Genomic DNA, 21,203 nt, shown 5'->3' on the forward strand with positions numbered 1-21,203 from the left:
CTTCATGAATGGTTAACTCTTTGCCTGGAGGAGCCTGCGGTTCTAGTCTCCCAACTTTGACTCTAACCACTGAGCCATTGGGGAACATCACCCAGTTTGTGATGTCAAAACCAGCCACTAATTCTCCATTGTCATCAAAATGCACAGTGTCTCCTGCAGTGTTATTGAATAAGATGTTACTCAGAAAGTGATGGACCTAGATTGGAAAAGCATATGAAGTCTTGAAATGATTTCATTGAGTGTCACAAAGGCTTATATCATACTTTTTTGTAAAAAAACAACAAACTTCATTTTTGGTGACTTTATCTACCTGACATTCTAATCCTTCTGTTTGCCTCAATTTTAAACAGCCACTATTTTATAATATGAATGACCGTGATCCAAAATGAAATAGAAATACAGCCGCAAACATTTTTGGATTAAATGAATTATTCAAGCAGACAGTTCCTTTCACTGATGATTTACAGCTAGCTGGCTTTAAAAAGAAAAAGTGTTGGGTTGTAGTTACCTGCCATGGTTGCACATTTTGAAATACCAGTTTCTCTCTTCCTGCCGTTCTTCTCCACCTGGAGCTGGATTCGTATAAGGCATTCAAAGCATGCGTCACAGCATAGACAGCATTGTAAACACTGTAGCTGTGGCCAGTCATGTGCATTTCAAACAGAATTCCAGGAAGGCTCTCCAGCTTCTCCTCCCCAGTGCAGGTTTTCTTTTTATCCTCCTCCTTCTCCCTCACTTCAGAAACAGTTAATGAACAGTCAAATGCCTGTTCCCAGAAGTCTTGGATAAAGCCATCTCCTTTGGCCCAGGAAGGTCTTAACATTTGAATGAATCTTTGGAATCCTAATGGCTGATTTGAGTGAACGGTGAAGGATATGGAACCATGGAAGGTTTGCATATCCCAGTTCTTCTGTATGGAGTGTGCTGCAAAATCCCAGTGGGATGTAGCAATCCACACTTTACCCACAGGTGAAATGCCAATTAAGGGTGCTACAAACAGCATCGTTACCAATATCTGAAAGCACGGGTGTTCTCCATAAATAAAAAATACACTGGGTTTTCTCTCAAACAAAGTAATATAACTTTCCAAGTGTTGGAAAGCATAGTCTATCATCTCGTCCACATAATTCCATTTTGGTATTCTTACTATGAGGGCATGACAGATGCCATTTTGGGAGAGGATTGGCACCATTGCCTGCAGAAACCTGTCTGCTTTGTCATCATCCACAGCAGCAAGTCCAATCCACGTCCATCCAAAATGCTGAAGCAACCACACAGCTCCCATTTGCTGGTGGGCTTCATTTGGGACCATCTGGTACAACAATGGTAACAGCAGTTTGACACCTTGCACTGGCCAAAATGATCCATAGGTGAGCTGAAATAAAACCTATACATATTGGAAGGGTTTAACAATTATTTCAAATCATAGAGTCCCAAGACAGAGCCCTGAAGCATCCCAGTTTGAATCCCTTCCAACTTTAATGGGGAACCATCAATGAGCATTCTTTGAGTACAGTTTTTTGATGTGGTCAGAATCCATCTGCCTATATGGTTAAATTACATGTTACCCACTGGATAAACCAAAATGCCATGGACACTTGAATCAAAGAGTTTTCTGAAATCCAAATAGTGTGCCAGAGTTGTGAAATCTCATTCACCCAGCTTACCTGTGGAGTCTTGTGGATTGCTGAAAAGATGGCCACGTTGGCCGAGATTTCAGAGATACACCCTCCAATGAGTGCTATCAGATTGTTCTGGTTGTCACACTTGAAGTTGGGGACAAACCTATGTTGTGTGGAAAGCAGGTTCATTGTCGCCTTATAGGTCATCCTGGCAGCATAATAGCTATTGAGGATGTGGAACCCTAGAGAAATATTGGATAAGATGTTGGGATTCTCGTTTATCTCCTTGACAGCAAATGCTAAGGCCAGGATGTGCTGATAATTCTTTGGGACTGAACTGTAAGGAGAGTTAAAGCTGTTTAATAAAGTAACAATCACATCAAAAGCACATTTTCACTCTTCCTCATCACTCAGCTGCATCTTCCAAGACTGATGTGTAGTTTTTAATTGCACAGGATTATAGACGGTACTATCAATCCATTTTATACAAGCATAAGCTTTTCTAATACTTTTCCAGTGCGCTTAAACATTTGAAAGTAGGAAGAAGACATGAACATTTGAAAGTTAGGGACAATATTTTCTTTAGAGGTAAATATGTATCTCACACATACTCTTTCAGAGAGTCAGGTTTATTAAGGGTCCTTCTCTAGTGCATTTTCCAGTGTGCCTCTAGTTACAGCAATAAACCCAACTTTGTTTCTTTGCAGGTTGGGAGAGAAAGATAAGCAAATTAGATGTCAGAAAACAAGAGGAGAAAGAAACATTGTGTTATCTCTTTAGTAAAGGTAAAGGTACCCCTGACCGTTAGGTCCAGTCACGGATGATCCTGGGGTTGCGCGCTCATCTCGCTCTATAGGCTAAGGGAGCTGGCATTTGTCCGCGGACAGTTTTTCCAGGTCATGTGGCCAGCATGACTAAGCCGCCTCTGGCCAGAGCGGTACCTATTTATCTACTTGCACTTTGACGTGCTTTCGAACTGCTAGGCTGGCAGGAGCAGGGACCGAGCAACGGAAGCTCACCCTGTTATGGGGATTCGAACTGCCAGCCTTCTGATCAGCAAGCCCAAGAGGCTCTGTGGTTTAGACCACAGCACCACCCACTCTTTACTATGTTATATCTTTACTCTTTACTATGGCACTAAGAAATTGAAAATTAAAAACACCAGGAGTTCTGTGGTAAAAGTGAGTAGGGGTATAAACCACCAAGTGTTTTTTTCCTAGAGGAGGAAAAGAAAACAGAGGGACCATTCATTTTCAATTGGCTTCTGAAGGAATCTTACAAGTTGTATCAAATATGATGTATAACAATTGCAGTCCCACATTTCTTACACTTAAAATTAAGCACAGCATTCCTTAATGACCTGCACCATATGTGTGTGTGTGTGTGTGTGTGTGAGAGAGAGAGAGAGAGAGACAGAGAGAGAGGAGAAAAGAAGAAGAGGAATACGAAGACGAATACGAGTGTCTTACAAAGGATCGTCAATCATCGTTTGTGAAGGCTGCTCCATGAATGATGGGGTATTAGAGTGGAATAAGACTTGAGAAACAATCTCACCAATGAGAAGGTCTCCGGGCTGATAAAAACCATGAGGAATAGGGAGGGGATCCTCAAACATGCTGAAATTAATAAAATGTGTGTTGCATGCAGTATGACACAGCAGTACAAGGAGGAAGGCTACCACCAGCATGATCCTGTTCATAAAACTGTCCCTCCAAAGATGCAGTGCCATGTTTCTGAGTGTAACAATCTATGCAACTGCTATCAGTTTTGCTCCAGTCCCAATTGAATGGTGGGTGATATTGTTGCTACAAAAATATACAGCACAGCTGGTTAGGGAAGCTGTTCACTGGTACCCTAATAATAGCTCCTTGTTCATCAGTGTTTCCAAATAGTCTGCTTTTATACTTTGACAGAGAGTATGAATTGCAATGCTGTTGTTGCTTTCTTCCTTTCAAAATTAAATGAAATGATAAAACATTCTGTTGGTGTGCAAAGATGCCAAAATTATAACCATGTGAATTCTCAATCTGTTTGCCCAGATGAACAGACAATACATTTCAGGGCATCTCTATTATTTCATACTGCTGAATAAGGTTAAGTTTTCCACAGGAATAATATGTGGTGTGGAAGTCAGCAAGGAAGAGAAAGTACGAGGCACAAATATGATCATGGTATCACGATTTCTGGTTAGAAATCATGGTGGAATAACTTGGTAGAAGCCAAACCTAACATATAAAAAGTTATGGTAATAACAAAAGATGTCTGAGCCCTACCTATTCCTAGATCCAATTCTGACAAACACAAGAGTTTTATACCTCTTTTCAAATGTTTATTCTTGCCCTTGCTCACTGGCTCTGGGTGCCGTTGCATCAGAGAGGGGAAAGCAGCAATTTTGACAATGATAGTGATTATTATCATGTGTTTATGCCTTTGAAGTTGCAACCAGCACGACAAGATTGCAGAAAGTGATTTTCCTGGATTTTGCAGCTATTATTATCTCTTAGTTGCCAGTGGAATTTTGCTCAATGTGTCTTGCCTCTGCCAAGAACGAGTTAAGTTCACATAAAGGTAATTCACATTTGGCATAAACCTCACTCTGGGCCCCATCGCACATGGGGCATCTTTACTTGGCAAAGTAGGGCAAGAGAGCCATGGGGGAGATGCACTTGGACTCCCTGTCTCCTTGTGAGATCTCACGGGGGAATGTCATCCAACAGGATGTTGCAAGAGGGAGGAAGGGGATGAGATCATTGGCTTGCAGCCATTTTGCCCCTAGTGAGCCCACCGCCATCTCATAACTACTGTTGTGGAGGTGGGCGGTGATTAACAAAATCAATAGTCCTGGAAAAATGGGAATATCCCCTCACTCACCCAAGTTTTGGACATTCCACATCTTTCCGCAGCAGAGTCCCCCCCCCTTTTCTTGGCTTTTTATTTATATTTTTCAAATTTATACATTTCATTAGTTTTACAATCAATTTAACATTTCAAAATCGAACTTCCCTCTCTTTCTGCAGTTCCTTCATATTTTTTTCATATCTTCTGCATACCCAAATTCACTTAACTTGTTCATTTAATTATCTACTGTAAATATATAGTCTTATAAAACTGCAGGTTATAAAAATAATCCTGCTAATGTTTTACAATTTATCTGTAAATATTCAATATCCTCAGCAGAGTTTATTTCTCTTTGAGAAAAAGTAAGTCGCTCCCATAAATGTAAACTAAGCTTTCATAATAAAGAAAACTGTAACAAAATGACATAATGAGGGAAACTAAATACAACATAAGGCAACTCTGAGGAAAGAAGAAGAAGAAGAAGAAGAAGAAGAAGAAGAAGAAGAAGAAGAAGAAGAAGAAGAAGTTGGTCCCTCTTATCTGAAACTCAATGGAAAGCCCTGAAGGGAGGGGCTGATTCTGGAGCAGAACACACAAGCCCCTCCCACCTGATACCAAACACTCCACTATTTAAATTAGGCCCCAGTGTTTTTCTTAAAACTACTGGCTCGTGAGCTTGACATCGATACCAGGAAAGATCCTAGAACAGATAATTCAACAGACAGTCTGTGAGCACTTACAAAAGGATGCTATGATTACTAAGACTTCACAGAGTATTTGTTGTGGGGGAGGAAGAGAAAGGAGAATGTTAGCCGCTTTGGGTAGTGATAAAGTGGGATATCAGATCCAAAGTCTTCTAAGAACCAGCGTGGATTTCTCAAAAATAAGTCATGTCAGATGAATCACATTTCCTTTTTTAATGGAGTTACATGCTTGGTGGATCAGGGGAATGCTGTGGACATAGTGTATCTTGATTTCAGTAAGGCTTTGGACAAAGTCTCCTCCCCTCCCTGATATTTATGTGAGGAAGCTGGTAAAATGTGGGTTAAATAAGGGAACTGTTAGATAGCTGGTTAACTGACTGATATCATTTTGTTGCAGACAGGATAATGTCCCAGGCCACTTCTGCTCAAAAGCATTGCCACAGAATAAGTACTGATCCTCATCAGTGGCAGTGATGGAAATAATTAAGCAATTCACCACTGTCCTGATTGTGTCCTCACAGTTTCTCCCAAAGGAATTCTTGGAGCTGCTCCAGACCGTTTTTATCATTTACTTGTTAATTCTTCAATTATTTGTTTACTTGTTGATTGTTTAATTTCTAGGGACACGAGTGTAGTAATCGGGCGCCCAGCTACTTGTCCCTCCCTCACCCGTCTTTGCTTCTCCGGCCAGAGCAGGCTTCTGGAGCAAGGCTGGCAAGCCCATATACTTTTCCAGAAACAGGCCAAAATAGAACTGGTAAGGCTGCCACCACTCCCTCAACCCAGGGTTGCCAGAAGCCACAGCTCAAGGGAGTCAGCTGTGCTCCTTTGTTACCGGCTAACCCAAAAACTACAAGTTGCTTCCACAAACTTGCAGGCAGAAATCCTTTGATATAGCGCACCCAAGAAGTCTAGGCGTTGGAATTAGCCATTCCCCCGGATAGGCACACACAATGCACAAGAAAATTTCTTTCTTAAAATTTATTTTAAAAACATAAAGAACATGCTAATAAGCAGGCACATCTCTTGGTAAATTACAACTACAGAAAAATAAGAACGTTGTAAATTATAGCTGACTATATACTCACTTCTATACTCTAAGGCAAAGCTAGGATAGTTAAAGTCTTTCAGAAATCCGCATCCAAAGGTCTCAGAAAATCTTTAATGCAAAAGCACAAAAGGACGAAAAGACGGCTGCTTTGGTGGACATCAGCAGCCGGGCGATTCTTTGCGAAAAGCAGAACGTGCGCTTTCAAAACACTCTCTAGATCTTTTATCCATAATTTGCACATGGAATCTGAAACCCCCAAGCCCAATCAGAACCCTTGATTACATTTGAATTCTCCAATGACCAGCTTGTGGGCTAATAATTCTAATTTGTGGCAGCTGAACCAATTAAGCCTTCAGAACCTAGATCAAGGTGTTTCCTCCCTTCCCATGGAGACTAGTGGAGCATAGGCAGATGCACATTCTCAAGCAAGCAAGGATAGATAACATTACAGAGGGTATGGTCTCATAGCTTTGAACACAGGTGTTAAACCTTCAATTTAGCCCAACAATTCCTTTCCCATGGTAGTCCTCTCACGCCCTTGGAGCCAACGGGCCCACATAATAAAGCAACAGCTACTAGGGAAGTACTAACTTTACTACAACGAGTATCCCAGATTTCTAATTGTTGTTGTTGTTGTTGTTTAGTCGTTTAGTCATGTCCGACTCTTCGTGACCCCATGGACCAGAGCACGCCAGGCACTTCTGTCTTCCACTGTCTCCCGCAGTTTGGTCAGACTCATGTTTGTAGCTTCGAGAACACTGTCCAACCATCTCATCCTCTGTCGTCCCCTTCTTCTTGTGCCCTCCATCTTTCCCAACATCAGGGTCTTTTCCAGGGAGTCTTCTATTCTCATGAGGTGGCCAAAATTTCTAATTACATACATGCAAATAAAAAAGCAATAAAAGACACCTAGAATTATGAGCATGATTCAGACTTCTCGATTATTTAAAACTGTCTTCTTATTAACTGCTCCCTGCTGTTCAGCTCAGGCCTCAGTAAAATAACATAGCATTTGGGGGTAAAGATGCAGCCCAGTAACCCACAACTGGAGGCCAAGATGGAGAAGATCTCCACAGCCACCATGTATTTGCCCTTGGTGCTCAAGTAGGTTGGAACAAAGGAGAGCCACACACTGCAAAAGACCAACATGCTGAAGGTGATGAATTTGGCTTCATTGAAACTGTCAGGCAACTTTCTAGCTAGGAAAGCCACCGTGAAGCTCACCATGGCCAGCCAACCCATGAATCCCAGGACACAATAAAACATGATAGTGGAGCCTTCATTACATTCTAGTATTATTTCTTCAGTCATTGAGTCCATGTCAATGTCTGGGAAAGGAGGAGAAGTTGCCAGCCATATGCTACAGATTGTGGCTTGAATAAGGGAGCAGGAAAGAACAATGGAGCTGGCCAGTGGCTTCCCTACCCACTTCCTCATTCGGGACCCTGGCTTGGTGGCCATGAAAGCCAGAACCACAATGGTGGTTTTGGACAATATGCAAGAAATTGCCACTGAGAAGATCATGCCAAAAGCAGTTTGTCGAAGGAGGCAGGTGACTTCCTCAGGCTGGCCAATGAAGAGCAGAGCACAAAGGAAGGAGAGCAGGAGGAAAAGGAGGAGAATATAAGTGAGGTTGCGGTTGTTGGCTTTAACTATGGGAGTATCTCTGTGCTTTGTGAATATTTGAAGCACCAAAGCTGTGATGAAGGAAAAGAAGAGGGCAAACGTGGCCAAACTGATCCCCAACGGTTCTCCATAAGACAAGAATGTTTTGTCTTTGGGGAGGCAGCCATCCTGTTCATTGTTTGCATATTGATCTCCAGGGCATTCTACACAGTCGTCCATGTCTGAAAAAGAAAATGCAAAAAACAAATCTTATTAAAACAAAAAAGAGATACCAAAATGTATATTTGCTACTTCTATACTGTTTTCCCACTAAAGAAAGGAGCTTCACTGAGAAAATTAAAGCGTGTGATGTATTCCTTACCCTCCTTGTTTGAGATCTTCCCTTCTGGACACGGAAGGCAATCATAGCAGCAGAATGGCTTTCCTTCCTTCCTGTTCTTTCTATAACTTACATGACAATTCTCATTACACAGAGAAGTGGGTTGTGCCTGTTCATAGATGAAAGAAGGAAATTGTTTCGGACTTATCTTCAAATAGTAAAAATGACAGTTAAGCAATAGCTTCCTATAGGTTTTTTGTTTTATCTGAAGATGATCTTAAATCCTGCTCTAATTGTAGCATTGGAACTTCTATCATTACTCCAGTACATTTGCCTTTATGAAAACCATATTGGTAAGTATTTGAACTTCTTCAGAGATTAGCATGCCAATCTCTTATCAAATTAGAAAATGTTCAGTTGAAAGCTTATTGGGTCACAATCTCATGAATATAGAAATTGCTCAAGTGCTTTTGACTTACAGTTGCAATAGAAATTATTGAAATTCTGCCCCGTCCAGGTAGTCTAACCACTGTTCCTTTAACTTTGAACTTGTGAACTATGCTTCCCATGGTTTCTCTGGCAACATTCATTGCATTTCCTTTCTTTTTGTATACTTGTACCTTTTTTCTGAAGGGCGATGATCTCTTGTCTTACCTTCTTGGACCATTCTACTGACTTAGAAATATGGCTAACATACAGCAACATTTAACATTCAACAAACCCCTTGCGAGTTCAGGTATTTCATGTATTAGATAGAGCTAGAAACAAGATAGCTTTCCTTTTATCAGTGCTACAGCCTGATATTTCCTTCACAGATTTAGTCTGATTCTGATAATTGATGAGACAATGTATTGCAATGAGGCAGTTTTGGGACACTGAGCAAAAAACTAGAGAAAATCCTGAATAAATTCTTACCTGGTTGTACCAGTTGGGCCACATGATACCATCATCATGAATGGTTAACCTCTTTTCTGGGGGAGTTTGTGGGTCCATTATTCCAACTTTGACTCTCAGAAATGACTGGTTTGGGAATGTGACCCAATTTATTATATCAATTCCAGCTACTAATTCCCCATTTTGGTCAAAGGAAACTTCTTCCCCAACACTATTATTAAATGAAATACTTCCCAGAAAGTGGTGGAGCTAAGTTTGAAGAAGAAAAAGGCAATTAATGAAGATGCCAAAAATAATTAAATATTAGTAATATTCGTACAAATAGAGTGCTTAACTTTAACATTTAAGACCTATAGTTTGTGGTCCATTTAAAAGTTGTATGTTAGTGTTTTTCTTTTTCTCTTTTTAATGAATCTCTTCTTCAAAAATGGATGGAGGTAAAAAGGAAAAAGGAATTAATGAGCTGTGCTATTTTCTAGAAAAAGAGGTGCTGGAACTCACCACAAACACCTTCCTTGTTCCCTTGGAATGGCAATGGAGTCCCCCTGAGAGGGGAGAGAACTGAGTTCCAGTGCGTTCCGGCTGAAAAAAGCCCTGTAGTAATGTTCATTGTGAAGGTAAGATGTGGTTCTTCTGAGAATTACAGTTAGTCTTAGCCTAAATTTCATGGAACTTCACAAAAAATATTGGACAGGACGTTCTTTCAAACAGGTGGATAAGCTGTGTAGATAAGCTGCTCATCACTTTCCAGGGATACTGGGCTGCCTTTGTACAAATTGTGATAGCATGATATTGTGTACCTAGCCATCTATAGCCATGTTTTGCTATTCCAAGGACAACTGAACCCACTTTAAAGTGATGGCAGAATTTCATCCATTATGTTATCCTAACCATTAAGTGGATAGCCACTTCCTCCCTGATAGGAAAGAGGAACGAGTTTCCCCTACTGACAGAGGTATTCAAGAAAAGCCCCCCTTTTAGCTCAGCTCCAGAGTTGATTACAGACATCTGTATTAACTGGAAGACAACATTACCTGCCATGGCTGTTGATCTGTAAGTTTCCATCTTGCTCCACCTGCCATTGCTCTGCAATTTAATTTGGTGGACTGCATGGTGTGCAAAGCATGTGCCAAAATATAGATTGCATTGTAGATGCTGTAGCTGTGGGCTGTCATGCTCGTTTCAAAAACAGACCCAGGAAGGCTCTCTATATTCTCCTCCCCAGTGCAGAATTTGTCATCTTTCTTCTCTGAAGCAGGGTTGGGAAAACCACAATTAAATGCTTCTTCCCAGAAAACCCTGAGAAAGCCATCTTCTTTTTCCAAGGTAGGCTTTCTCATCTGAATAAATTTCTGGAATCCTGGAAGATCCTTAGAGTGAGCTGCAAAGGATAGAGCCCCATGGAGGAATGTGATGTCCCAACCTCTTTGAAAGGGAAATGAGGTGAAGTCCATCTGGGCTGTCATAATCCAGACTTTTGTATTTCCTTGCATTAGCACATCATTCGTTTCTGCAAGTCTGGGTATCATTCTCATTACCATAATTGTTTGAATTTCACCATGCACAACTACAACATTGGCAGTGCTTCCCACAATAATGCTGATTGTTTTCGAACCTTCTTCCACCATTTCTTCAGACTCTCCAGAAGAGGTAACCTCAGGGAAACTTTCTATGAAATCAAAGCAGATACCCTTCTGGGCAAACATGGGAAGAACATTTTGTACAAATCTCTCTCCAGTGTCACCAAGGAGAAAAAGCACACCAATCCACACCCAACGGAAATGCAGCAGTAAGTGGAGGATCCCCTCATATTGCTGAGCCCCATCTGGGAATATCCAGTGGGTGAAAAGGGCTTGAATGTCATTAGTCGTCAAAGGAGAAGATCCATAGATGAGCTAAAGAGGGTCATTGTTAAACTCAAGGGAGGAAAGGTGATAACAAATGGTGATATCAAAACACCAGTTAGACTCAAAAGCAGATTTCAACATATTAACCAGGAGGATTCACCTTTTTGTTTACAGTGGTACCTCGGGCTACAAACGCTTCCAGTCACAAACTCTGCTAACCTGGAAGTAGTACCTCGGGTTGCAAGCTTTGCCCCTGGATGAGAATGGCAATCATGCGCCAGCAGTGCGCCTGCAGCGGGAGGCCCCATTAGCTAAAGCACCCCTCAGGTTAAGAACAGTTTTGGGTTAAGAACGGACCTCCGGAACTATTTAAGTTCGTAACCCAAGGTACCACTGTATATCTCTTAATTTATAATCTGCAGTTTTGGGAAATACTAAGGTATTAACGTATTTTCATCAAATAGAAGTATTATGCAGTTATGTTTACGGCAGAATTTGCTGTCTTTCATATGTAAAGGAGGATAAAGGAAATAACAGGTAAATGGCTACCAAGATAGCCAGTCAGCAAGGCGGTGGAGCACCCTGAGGAAAATGTTTATAGCTAGAGAAAGGAGCCCCTGAGCTTAGATAGCATGGCATTGTGTAGAGTACTGTAAGAGTTTTCAGTCAGGAGTTAACTGGAGGGCTAAGTTTGATGAAGGAGAAGTAGAGTTGTGAGGATACTTTATCTCCTGATACATCTTTTGTCTTACCAACTTTATTCTGTGAAATAAATCTTCCTTATTTGTTCAACTTCTGCCTGAAGTTGACCATTACCTCACACACGCTAGATAACCCGTGGTGGTTATCGAGTTTAACAGAGGGGGGTCTGCTTCAGAAGGATTCCAATATCACTTATTTCTGTTGATTTGGAATGTTAAAGTTATCTTGGGAAATATATAAGTGATCTTTCAGCAGGCATAGCAAACATACAGTTGTGCTACCACAGGCAGCAGACGTTTTGTTACAGTCCTGCACAGGAGTAAAGTGTCCAATGAGGAATTCTTCCACCTGAGTTTTTCAGGAAGAGTGGAACTAAAGCAGACATATTTTTCACAACCTGCATTTTTGGTTGAAAAATACCAACCTATGCCCACTATTTGCCATTCCCTTGATATTTTGTTCTTCAGTTAGCAGAATGCAACCCAATGAGACTAGTCAGAAACAACTATAAATGGCTTTCATTGATGACCCATGTTCTATGCAGACCTCTTACTCTTGGCATCTTGTACACGGACAGGATGGTTGACATGTGGAGACATAAATCAAGTTTTGGTCCCCCAATCACAGCCTTTGGAGTCTCCTGAACATCACACTTGTAGTTGGGGAGGAGTCTTTCTTGGCTAGAGAGAAGTTCCATGGAGGCTAGGTAGGTAAACCATGGACTGAAATAGTTGTTATAGATGTGGAAACCCAGAGAGATATTGGGCAAGATTTGGGGATTTTCATTTATCTCTTTCACAGCAAATGCCAAAGCCAGGATATGCTGGTAGAGTTGTGTCATTGGTCTGTATGGAGAGAGACATAGTGCATAACAATTCACATTCACAAACATAGAAAGTGTATGGATATATTGAAACACAAACCTGGATGTTTTGCTACCCTGAACATCTAACTCCTGCCATGTCACTGGCGGCCTGGCCCTGATTGCTACTCTTTCTGTTCTACAGAGGAGGAAGAGAAAGTCTGGTTACCAAAATCTTGTAATAAAATCACCTCTAAGTCTGAATGAAATACCACTTAGCTTTGATTAAAGTCAAATATTAAATAAGAAAACCTTAGCTCACCATGGTAAATGAGCAGAAAGCCTTAAGAAAGTGAATGGGGATGTTACCTTTTTTGCTGCCTTGCAAACTTTTTTTATAAAAACTGAACACTGGTATAAGCCTACCGTATAAGAAATAAAAAGGTTATCACACACTGCAGACGTGGGTTTGTGTTTTCAGGTCTGCCCCCATCTCTCAGAACTTCCTAGAAGGAAAAAGTTGGTAGGAATCATCATACACTTGTGGCCAATATTGTGAAAACATTTTGGAAAGTATTTCTGTATCTCTGGCTCATAACATCAGTATTATTTAGATTAATACCATAATAATCAAGCCCTTCAAGATCCTGTTAAGTGGGATTGCTATCAATGTATCTCTTTATTAGCTGCAGCCGGCAAAATTCTTGCAAGGATCTTAGCAAACCGTCTATTTACAATATCTGAGGGAACCCTTCCTGAATCCCAAAATGGTTTTTGACCTTCTAGGAGGACAGTGAACATGATTTTCTTTTTTTTATATTAAATAATATTTATTATAGTTTCACAAAGAAAGAATCACATTAATAAAAAAGAAAAATTTAAGAATAAAAAGAAAAATACACAATACAAAATACAAAGGAAAAAAAGAAAAAACAAAGTAAAAAGAAAAAAACAGTTAAAAAGAATTCCGTCTTTTCATGACTTCTTTTACATTTACTTGTTTCCCGGACCTCCTCATACCTCCCTCTTTTGTATTCCAATTCAGTTTGTTAATCCAGCAATTTCTTTCCCTCTTTTTTAATCCCAATCCTTAATCTTAATATATTATAACATTAAGTTTTAACCTATTAAAAACCAATTTTTCCATTCTTTTAACCTTTTTAATCCTAATCCTTAATCTTAATATATTTATAATTTTAAAGCCTGTACAGCTAGAAGCCACTTAACTTCAATCCAACATCACTCTAACATTCATTAATTTTGCAATATTTCTGTAAATAATCTTTAAATTTCTTCCAATCTTCCACCGACTCTTCTCCCTGGTCACGGATTCTGCCAGTCATTTCCGCCAATTCCATGTAGTCCATCATTTTCATCTGCCATTCCTCCAGTGTGGGTAGCTCTTGTGTCTTCGAATACTTTGCGATGAGTATTCTTGCTGCTGTTGTGGCATACATAAAGAAAGTTCTATCCTTTTTTAACACCAATTGGCCGACTATGCCCAGGAGAAAGGCCTCTGGTTTCTTCAAGAAGGTATATTTAAATACCTTTTTTAATTCATTATATATCATCTCCCAGAAAGCCTTAATCTTTGGGCACGTCCACCAAAGGTGAAAAAATGTACCTTCAGTTTCTTTACATTTCAAGCATTTATTATCGGGCAAATGGTAGATTTTTGCAAGCTTGACTGGGGTCATGTACCACCTGTATATCATTTTCATAATATTCTCTCTTAGGGCATTACATGCCGTAAACTTCATACCTGTGGTCCATAACTGTTCCCAGTCAGCGAACATGATGTTATGTCCAACATCTTGTGCCCATTTAATCATAGCAGATTTCACCGTTTCATCTTGAGTATTCCATTTCAGCAGCAAGTTATACATTCTTGACAGATTCTTAGTTTTGGGTTCTAACAGTTCTATTTCTAATTTTGATTTTTCCACCTGGAAGCCTATTTTCTTATCCAAATTGTATGCCTCCATTATCTGATAATAAGGAAGCCAGCCTCGCACTTTATTTTTTAATTTTTCAAAACTCTGCAATTTCAATCTGTCTCCATCTTGTTCCAAAATTTCCCAATATTTTGGCCATTTGACCTCCATATTGAGCTTTTTCAAGGCCTTCGCTTCCATTGGTGACAGCCACCTTGGAGTTTTATTTTCCAATAAATCCTTGTATCTTATCCAAATGACAGTGAACATGATTTTCACCACTTGACAGCTACAAGAAAAATGCAGAGAGCAAAACCAACCCCTGTATATGGCGTTTATTGACCTGACTAAGGCTGTGAATCGTAATGCCCTAGGGACTGTCCTTCTGAAAACTGGCTGCCCAGATGAATTTGTGAACATCATTCATCTCCTCCATGATTATTTGACCGCAACAATTGCAGATAACCATGGCTCTCAAAGTGAACCATTCACAGTGGGATCAGGTGTTAAACAGGGTTGTGTTATTGCCCCAACTCTATTTCTTATTTCCATTACCTTGATCCTACACGTACAATATCCAAAAAACCAAAGTGCTTCACCGACAAGAACAAAACAACCTCTATGTACCGTCACAAATCCAACTCAGTGGTGTAACGTTGGAAAGTGTTGATCACTTCTCTTACCTGGGCAGTTATCTTTCCACAAGGGCTGAAATTGATGCCAAAATCCTGCACCGTCTGACATCTGCAAGTGCGCTTTCTCCTGCAGGGTGTTTGAGGACTGGGACATTCGCACGGAGAACAAAATGCTTGTTTACAAAGCAATTATACTACCAACCTCACTTTATTCTTGTGAAACAGGGACCACTTATAAATGCCCATCTCCAATTCCTCGAAAGATTCCATCAACGGTGTCTCTGAAATTTTCTACACATCGCTTGGGAAGACAGGCAAACTAATGTCAGTGTACTGGGTGAAGCAAAGATCACCAGTATCGAATAAATGATTCTTCAAAATCAGCTTTGTTGGACAGGTCATTTTGCCTGATTATCGTCTTCCAAAGCAACTACTCTACTCCAAACCTTAATATGGAAAGCACCATGCTGGTGGTCAACAAAAGAGGTTTAAAAACTCCCTCAAGGCCAATCTAAAAAAAATGTGGTATAAACACAGACAATTGGGAAATACTGGCTGGGAGAACAGCTTTTACCAAAAGTGTAAAGGACATTGAAGGCACTTGAACTCAGGATGGAAGTGAGAAATGTGCTAAGAGGAAGGCACATTTGGCAAACCCTCACCCTGACCAACTCCCGCCTGGAAATCTAGGTCCTCACTGTGGAAGGACATGTGGATCCAGAATTGGTCTCCACAGTCACATACGGACTCACTGTTAAAACCATCTTCATGGAAGACAAATTTTACTCAGCTACAAGTGATCACCAAAGCAAGCAAATAGCCAAACAAAAACTTATGCACAGAAAACCATGATAAGGGTATTTCATAACTTTTCACCATTTATGTTAGCGTAGAAACTTTTTGCTGCAATTGTAGCTCTACAGTGGCATCCCATGGAGTGAACCAAATCTTTTAATTCACCAGGTGTTTTAACATGAAACCAAGATTGTTTCTAAAAATTTTGCTTTATTCTTTTGTTGCTTCTGACTAAAAGTTTATTTAATCAGCTCCACAGATATTATGTTGGATTCAGGTCAGGGCTATTCAGCACAGTTTGTGGCATTATATTCTGCATTAGATTATCTTTCTAATGATATACTGCAGAGGTTCATTCTAATGGTATACTTTTCTTATGAGCAATCAGCCCTTAGAAATACAGCTTTTCCTAAAGTTTTCCACAATTTTGACCACTAGTGTAATGAGCATCACCTTCATCTCCATCACTGAGAGCCAGTCAGTGGCGTAGCGTGGGGGGTGCCAGGGGGGCCGGCCGCACCGGGCGCAACATGGGCGGGGGGCGCGCTCGCACTAGCAGCTCTCTGCCCCTACTAAAATCCACGGGTTAGGGAGCCCGCGCTCGCTCGGCTTGGCGAGGAGGTCGCGGAAGGGGGAGAGCGAAGCCTTCTGCCGCGGGCAAAAAAAGGAGAGGAAGCCGGGTGGGCGGGCGGGCGGGCTGGCTGGCGGGGGTCTGGCTGCGCCTGCTGCTGCCAGTGCAGGGCAAGGCAAGCAGAGCGAGGAGGAGAGAGAGGGGAAGGGGGGGAAGCAGCTAGGAAACGCTGCGGTGTGGAGGAGGAATCAATTAAGGAGAGAAAGCGAAAAGCCTTGGAGAAAGGGAAAAAAGGAAAGAAAAGAGGCAGCTCCAGGAGAGCGCGGGGGAAAGAGAAGCCTCGCTGCTGCTGCTGCTTGGGAGAGTAAATTACTGTACTTGCCTTGCCCTGGGTTAGGGGGCGCAAATTATTTGCCTTGCCCCGGGTTAGGGGGCGCAAATTACTTGCCTTGCCCCGGGTGCTGATAACCCACGCTACGCCGCTGGAGCCAGTGTGGTGTAGTGGTTAAGAGCGGTAGTCTCGTAATCTGGGGAACCGGGTTCGCGTCTCCGCTCCTCCACATGCAGCTGCTGGGTGACCTTGGGCCAGTCACACTTCTCTGAAGTCTCTCAGCCCCACTCACCTCACAGAGTGTTTGTTGTGGGGGAGGAAGGGAAAGGAGAATGTTAGCCGCTTTGAGACTCCTTAAAGGGAGTGAAAGGCGGGATATCAAATCCAAACTCTTCTTCTTCATCATCATCATCATATGTCAAATATGATGACATATATAGAATATAGAAATATATTCATTACAGATATACAATACGGTTTTAAAGCACACACACGCACACACACACACACACACACACACACACACACTTCCTTACAGAATGTCATCGAAGGGTTCAGTTGTAGGAGGTTCATTGAAGGCTATGCTTGAAGTTATAGAAATTTGAGACATAATGCCACCAATAACAACATCTCCAGACTGGAAATATTTGTGAAGAATAGGAAGAGGGTCACGGATGGAACACGAAGCAACAGCAGCCTTGCACTCATCTGGAGGAAGCAGCACTGACGCCAACATCATGGAAAGTACCATCCTGCGCAGAGCATGGTAGGAGCAAGAGGAATTTTTTAGGGGACAATTCATCTCTTTGCACATTTTCATCTGAGTGATACTGAGCAGCGAAGTCTCACTGGGATAGTTACGAAAGCCAGATTTTTGCAGGAAAAAGAATCAAGATCAGTCTGACAGGGCCCTTGGTGTAAGGCCAAGCTCTGAACATCACAGGAGATATTAATAGTATCTCCCAGCCTTGATCCATAGTTTTCATGCAGCTACTGGAACTCCCCAGAGAGTCAATGGAATAATCGTGATTTCTTTGATAATTACAGGAGACTTAATCAGCTTCTTAGTGATTTAGGGGTGGGGAGCATGTTTATCACATCACAGCCAAAGTCTCAGCTGGTCCTCCTTAGTAGGGAGAGCAATAAGAGTTTATGGAGAGTCAGAATAAAAGAGAAAACTACATAATAAGAAAATATAAAGAATAACTGCTTTTCAGCTTTCCATTACATTAATTAACACCATATGGACAGACCATAATTTTCAGTGGAGAGCCAGTCTGATGTAATGGTTAGAGTGTTGGACTAGGACATGGGAGATCTGGGTTCCCCGCTTAGCCATGAAGGTCACCGGGTGACCTTGGGAAGATCACAGCCTCTGAGCCTAACCTCCCTCAGAGCGTTGTTGTGAGGATGACATGGGAGGAGGAGAACCATGGTATATAAATGTAATAAATAGACAAATATACAGGAATCAAGTTTAGATTTAGAAATCTGTGAATTCAGTGATTTAGAATCTTTCTCTATGAGCTTTAAAATGCTTAAACACTCCTATAACAATCAATTCTGACCAAGTTACAGTGGAACCTCTGGTTACGAAACACCCTCCTTGTGAACACTTCGGGTTACAAGCTCCGCTATCCCGGAAGTAGGTGCCCCTGGTAGTGAATTTTCCCCAGGATGTGAGATGAAGTCGCGTGCTGGCGGTGCATGCGCAGCGGGAGGCCCCATCAGCAAAAGTGCGCCTCATTTTAAGAACGGTTTCAGGACAAGAACGGACCTCCGGAATGAATTAAGTTGCTAACCAGAGGAGCCACTGTATGTCTAAAGGCGGAATACTATAGTATTCTTCATTTCATGAATATTCTTAATTCTACTTTCTTGTGCTAAAAATTGTAGGTTGTGACATATGTGGGCCACAGGTGACCTGAGGATGGGGCAGCATACCTCTCCATCATCCGATAGCACAGAGACACCAGAGAACCCATTTCCCCCACATGAATGATCAGCTGGTCCTTGGGGCTGAAACTCAGCAAACATGGTGTTCTGCAAGCTCCTGCTATCAGCTGATCTTTGGGGCCTCACAGTGCTGCATATGGAGCTATGCAAGGCCCCCCAGGGACTGGTTGTTGGGGTTTCCATAACTTCATGAACACAAATTGCAAGCCTGAACTATCAGAACATCATCAGCACTTGTAAAGCCCATTGCACGGGGTTTTGTAGGTTCTCCTGACAGCTGAAACGTTCTTCAGTCCAGCCACTCTGTATCTGTTCTACATGGAAAAGATAAATTCAGAGAATCAGGGTCTCATTTGTAGGCAGATGAGGGCCAGTGGGTAACAAATGTCATTCAACATCTTAATTGTCCAAAATGTTCTGCCATGTTATACAGGCTTTTGCAGCTACAGTACACTGTGAGATCAGCAGCCTTTCCTGATTACATATAAATAAATACAATATAGCTTTTTCCTAAATATATAAAGTACAGTCTCTGCAGAAGTTACGTGTTTCACACCGATGATCTCTCCCCATGAAGGGATATACCTTTAGCACCCTATGAATGGAAGATCAGTGTATTGACAGGATAGCAAAGTGACAGAACAATTTTATGGGGTTAAAAATTGGTCTCAGCTTTATTGATTACAGATGTAGGTTGGAGGCTTTTTCTGGGAATGAAAAAGATGAAAAGGATGAGTGTTGAGAAATCCAAGGAATTACTTTTTCTGCTTTTCATCCAATAAATGCCAACAAACAATGCAAAAATTAAAACCATCAACACAAGGTGATTCCTATTTGCTCCTCAGAATTAAGTGGTCTTTGCTGTTCAAGTCAGGCCTCAGAAGAATGATGTACAATTTGGGGGCAAAGATACAACCCAGCAAACCTGCGCTGGAGGCCAAGATGCAAAAGACCTCCACAGCCACCATCTGCTTTCCTTTGGTGCTCAGATAAGAGGGAACAAAGGACAGCCAAACGCTGCAGAACACCAACATGCTGAAGGTGATGAACTTGGCTTCGTTGAAACTGTCCGGCAACCTCTTGGCCAGGAAAGCCATAGTGAAGCTGACCATGGCCAGGAGTCCCAGATAACCCAGGACAGAATAAAACATCGCGACAGAACCTTCGTTGCATTCCACAATGATTTCCTCCCTCAGAGAGTTCATGTCCACATCTGGGAATGGAGGAGCCGTACAGAGCCAAGCAGCACAAATGCTGGTTTGAACGGAGCAGCAACCAAGAAGCACAGAGTTTGTGAGAGATTTCCCCACCCATTTCCTCATCCTGGATCCTGGTTTGGTGGCCATGAAAGCCAGAACCACTGTGATGGTTTTGGCCAAGACACAAGACACAGCAATGGAGAAGATGATGCCAAAAGCAGCTTGTCGTAAAGAGCAGCTCACTGGGTGAGGCTGGCCAATGAAGAGCAAGGAGCAGAGGAAGCAGAGCAAGAGGGCAAGGAGCAGAGTGTAGGTGAGGTCCCGGTTGTTGGCTTTGACAATGGGAGTGTCCCCATTCCTAGAGAAGACGCCAAGTATCCAAGCTGTGACCAGAGAAAAGACCAGAGCTAAGGAAGCTAAAACGAGCCCTAAAGGTTCTGCGTAGGAAAGAAAATGTTGGCGTTTGGGGAGGCATTGATCTCTGTCCTTGTTTGGAAATTGGTCATCTTGGCATTGGAAACAATAATCCATATCTGAAACAATGAGTGATATATGAGTTCCAACAAATAAGGCATTAATTAGTTGGTGAAAGTATCAGAGGTAAGTGGATATTAAAACCAGTTTGTACAATCTCATGCCATTATGCATAATCCACAATAGACTCTATGTTTTGATGGGGCTAAGGTACATGGGTTTTTCATCTACTCTGTCCTTCATCTGGAGTTAGTGATCAGGAACATGGACTTTGGTTGTGCCCTTAGTTGAGTTGGTCACACCCAGAGAGGTCTTCATGGTGATAGAGGCTTCTTGAGAACAGCCACTTTGGGCTCAGAGGCTGGGCTGAGGACAGTTCTGGGTAGGGAGATCATTTCATGCTTTTTTCTGGCTCACACATCTAAAACTATCCATTCCTACAATGTAGCATGTGGGAAGAGGCAGATAACAGCAGACATATTCCACAACTATTTCCTCAGATCTCACTTGCAAAAGTTCTGGATCTAGTTTCCCCAACTATCTCTTTTTTTCTTCCAGATATCAGTGCAGCTGCTCTTCTGTTTAGGAGTACTGAACTGCTAATAGAGAGAAAGAGCTGAAATAGATAATAGGAAGCATTATACAAAATAGCAGGTGATGTCTCCTACCTGTTTGATTTGAAATCATCCCATGTGGACACAAAGCACAATCATAGCAACAAAATGGCAACCCCTCCTTCTTTTTCCTGCTGTAGCCTGGCTGGCAGCGATCATTACACAAGGCAAGGGGCAGCACCTAGCCATAAAAAGAGGAGAAAATGTAGCTCTCTTGTGCCTTGTAAACAACACAGTTTAAACCAAAGAGAAGAGATCAGTTGACTGGTTGACATTATTCCAGAAAGGT

General features: G+C 41.7%; 2 protein-coding genes across 2 annotated transcripts in view; one reads left to right on the forward strand and one right to left on the reverse strand.

Annotated features, from left to right (window-relative positions):
• Positions 1 to 21,203, forward strand: part of LOC308464768 (vomeronasal type-2 receptor 26-like) — a gene marked incomplete at both ends in the record, with an annotated part of 142,042 nt that overhangs the window by 43,059 nt on the left and 77,780 nt on the right. The window lies entirely within an intron of this gene.
• On the reverse strand, positions 7,161 to 8,256 carry LOC308464770 (vomeronasal type-2 receptor 26-like; the record flags this gene model as incomplete). The annotated part of the gene is made up of 2 exons (XM_080984362.1): positions 8,203 to 8,256; positions 7,161 to 8,062 (listed from the first exon to the last, which is right to left on the reverse strand). Exon 2 carries the CDS (start codon positions 8,058 to 8,060, stop codon positions 7,161 to 7,163), a length of 900 nt encoding a protein of 299 aa, XP_080840488.1. The 5' UTR covers positions 8,061 to 8,062; positions 8,203 to 8,256.

This window comes from Podarcis pityusensis, assembly GCF_964106645.2.
Source record: "Podarcis pityusensis genome assembly, chromosome: 16".
NCBI lineage: Eukaryota > Metazoa > Chordata > Lepidosauria > Squamata > Lacertidae > Podarcis > Podarcis pityusensis.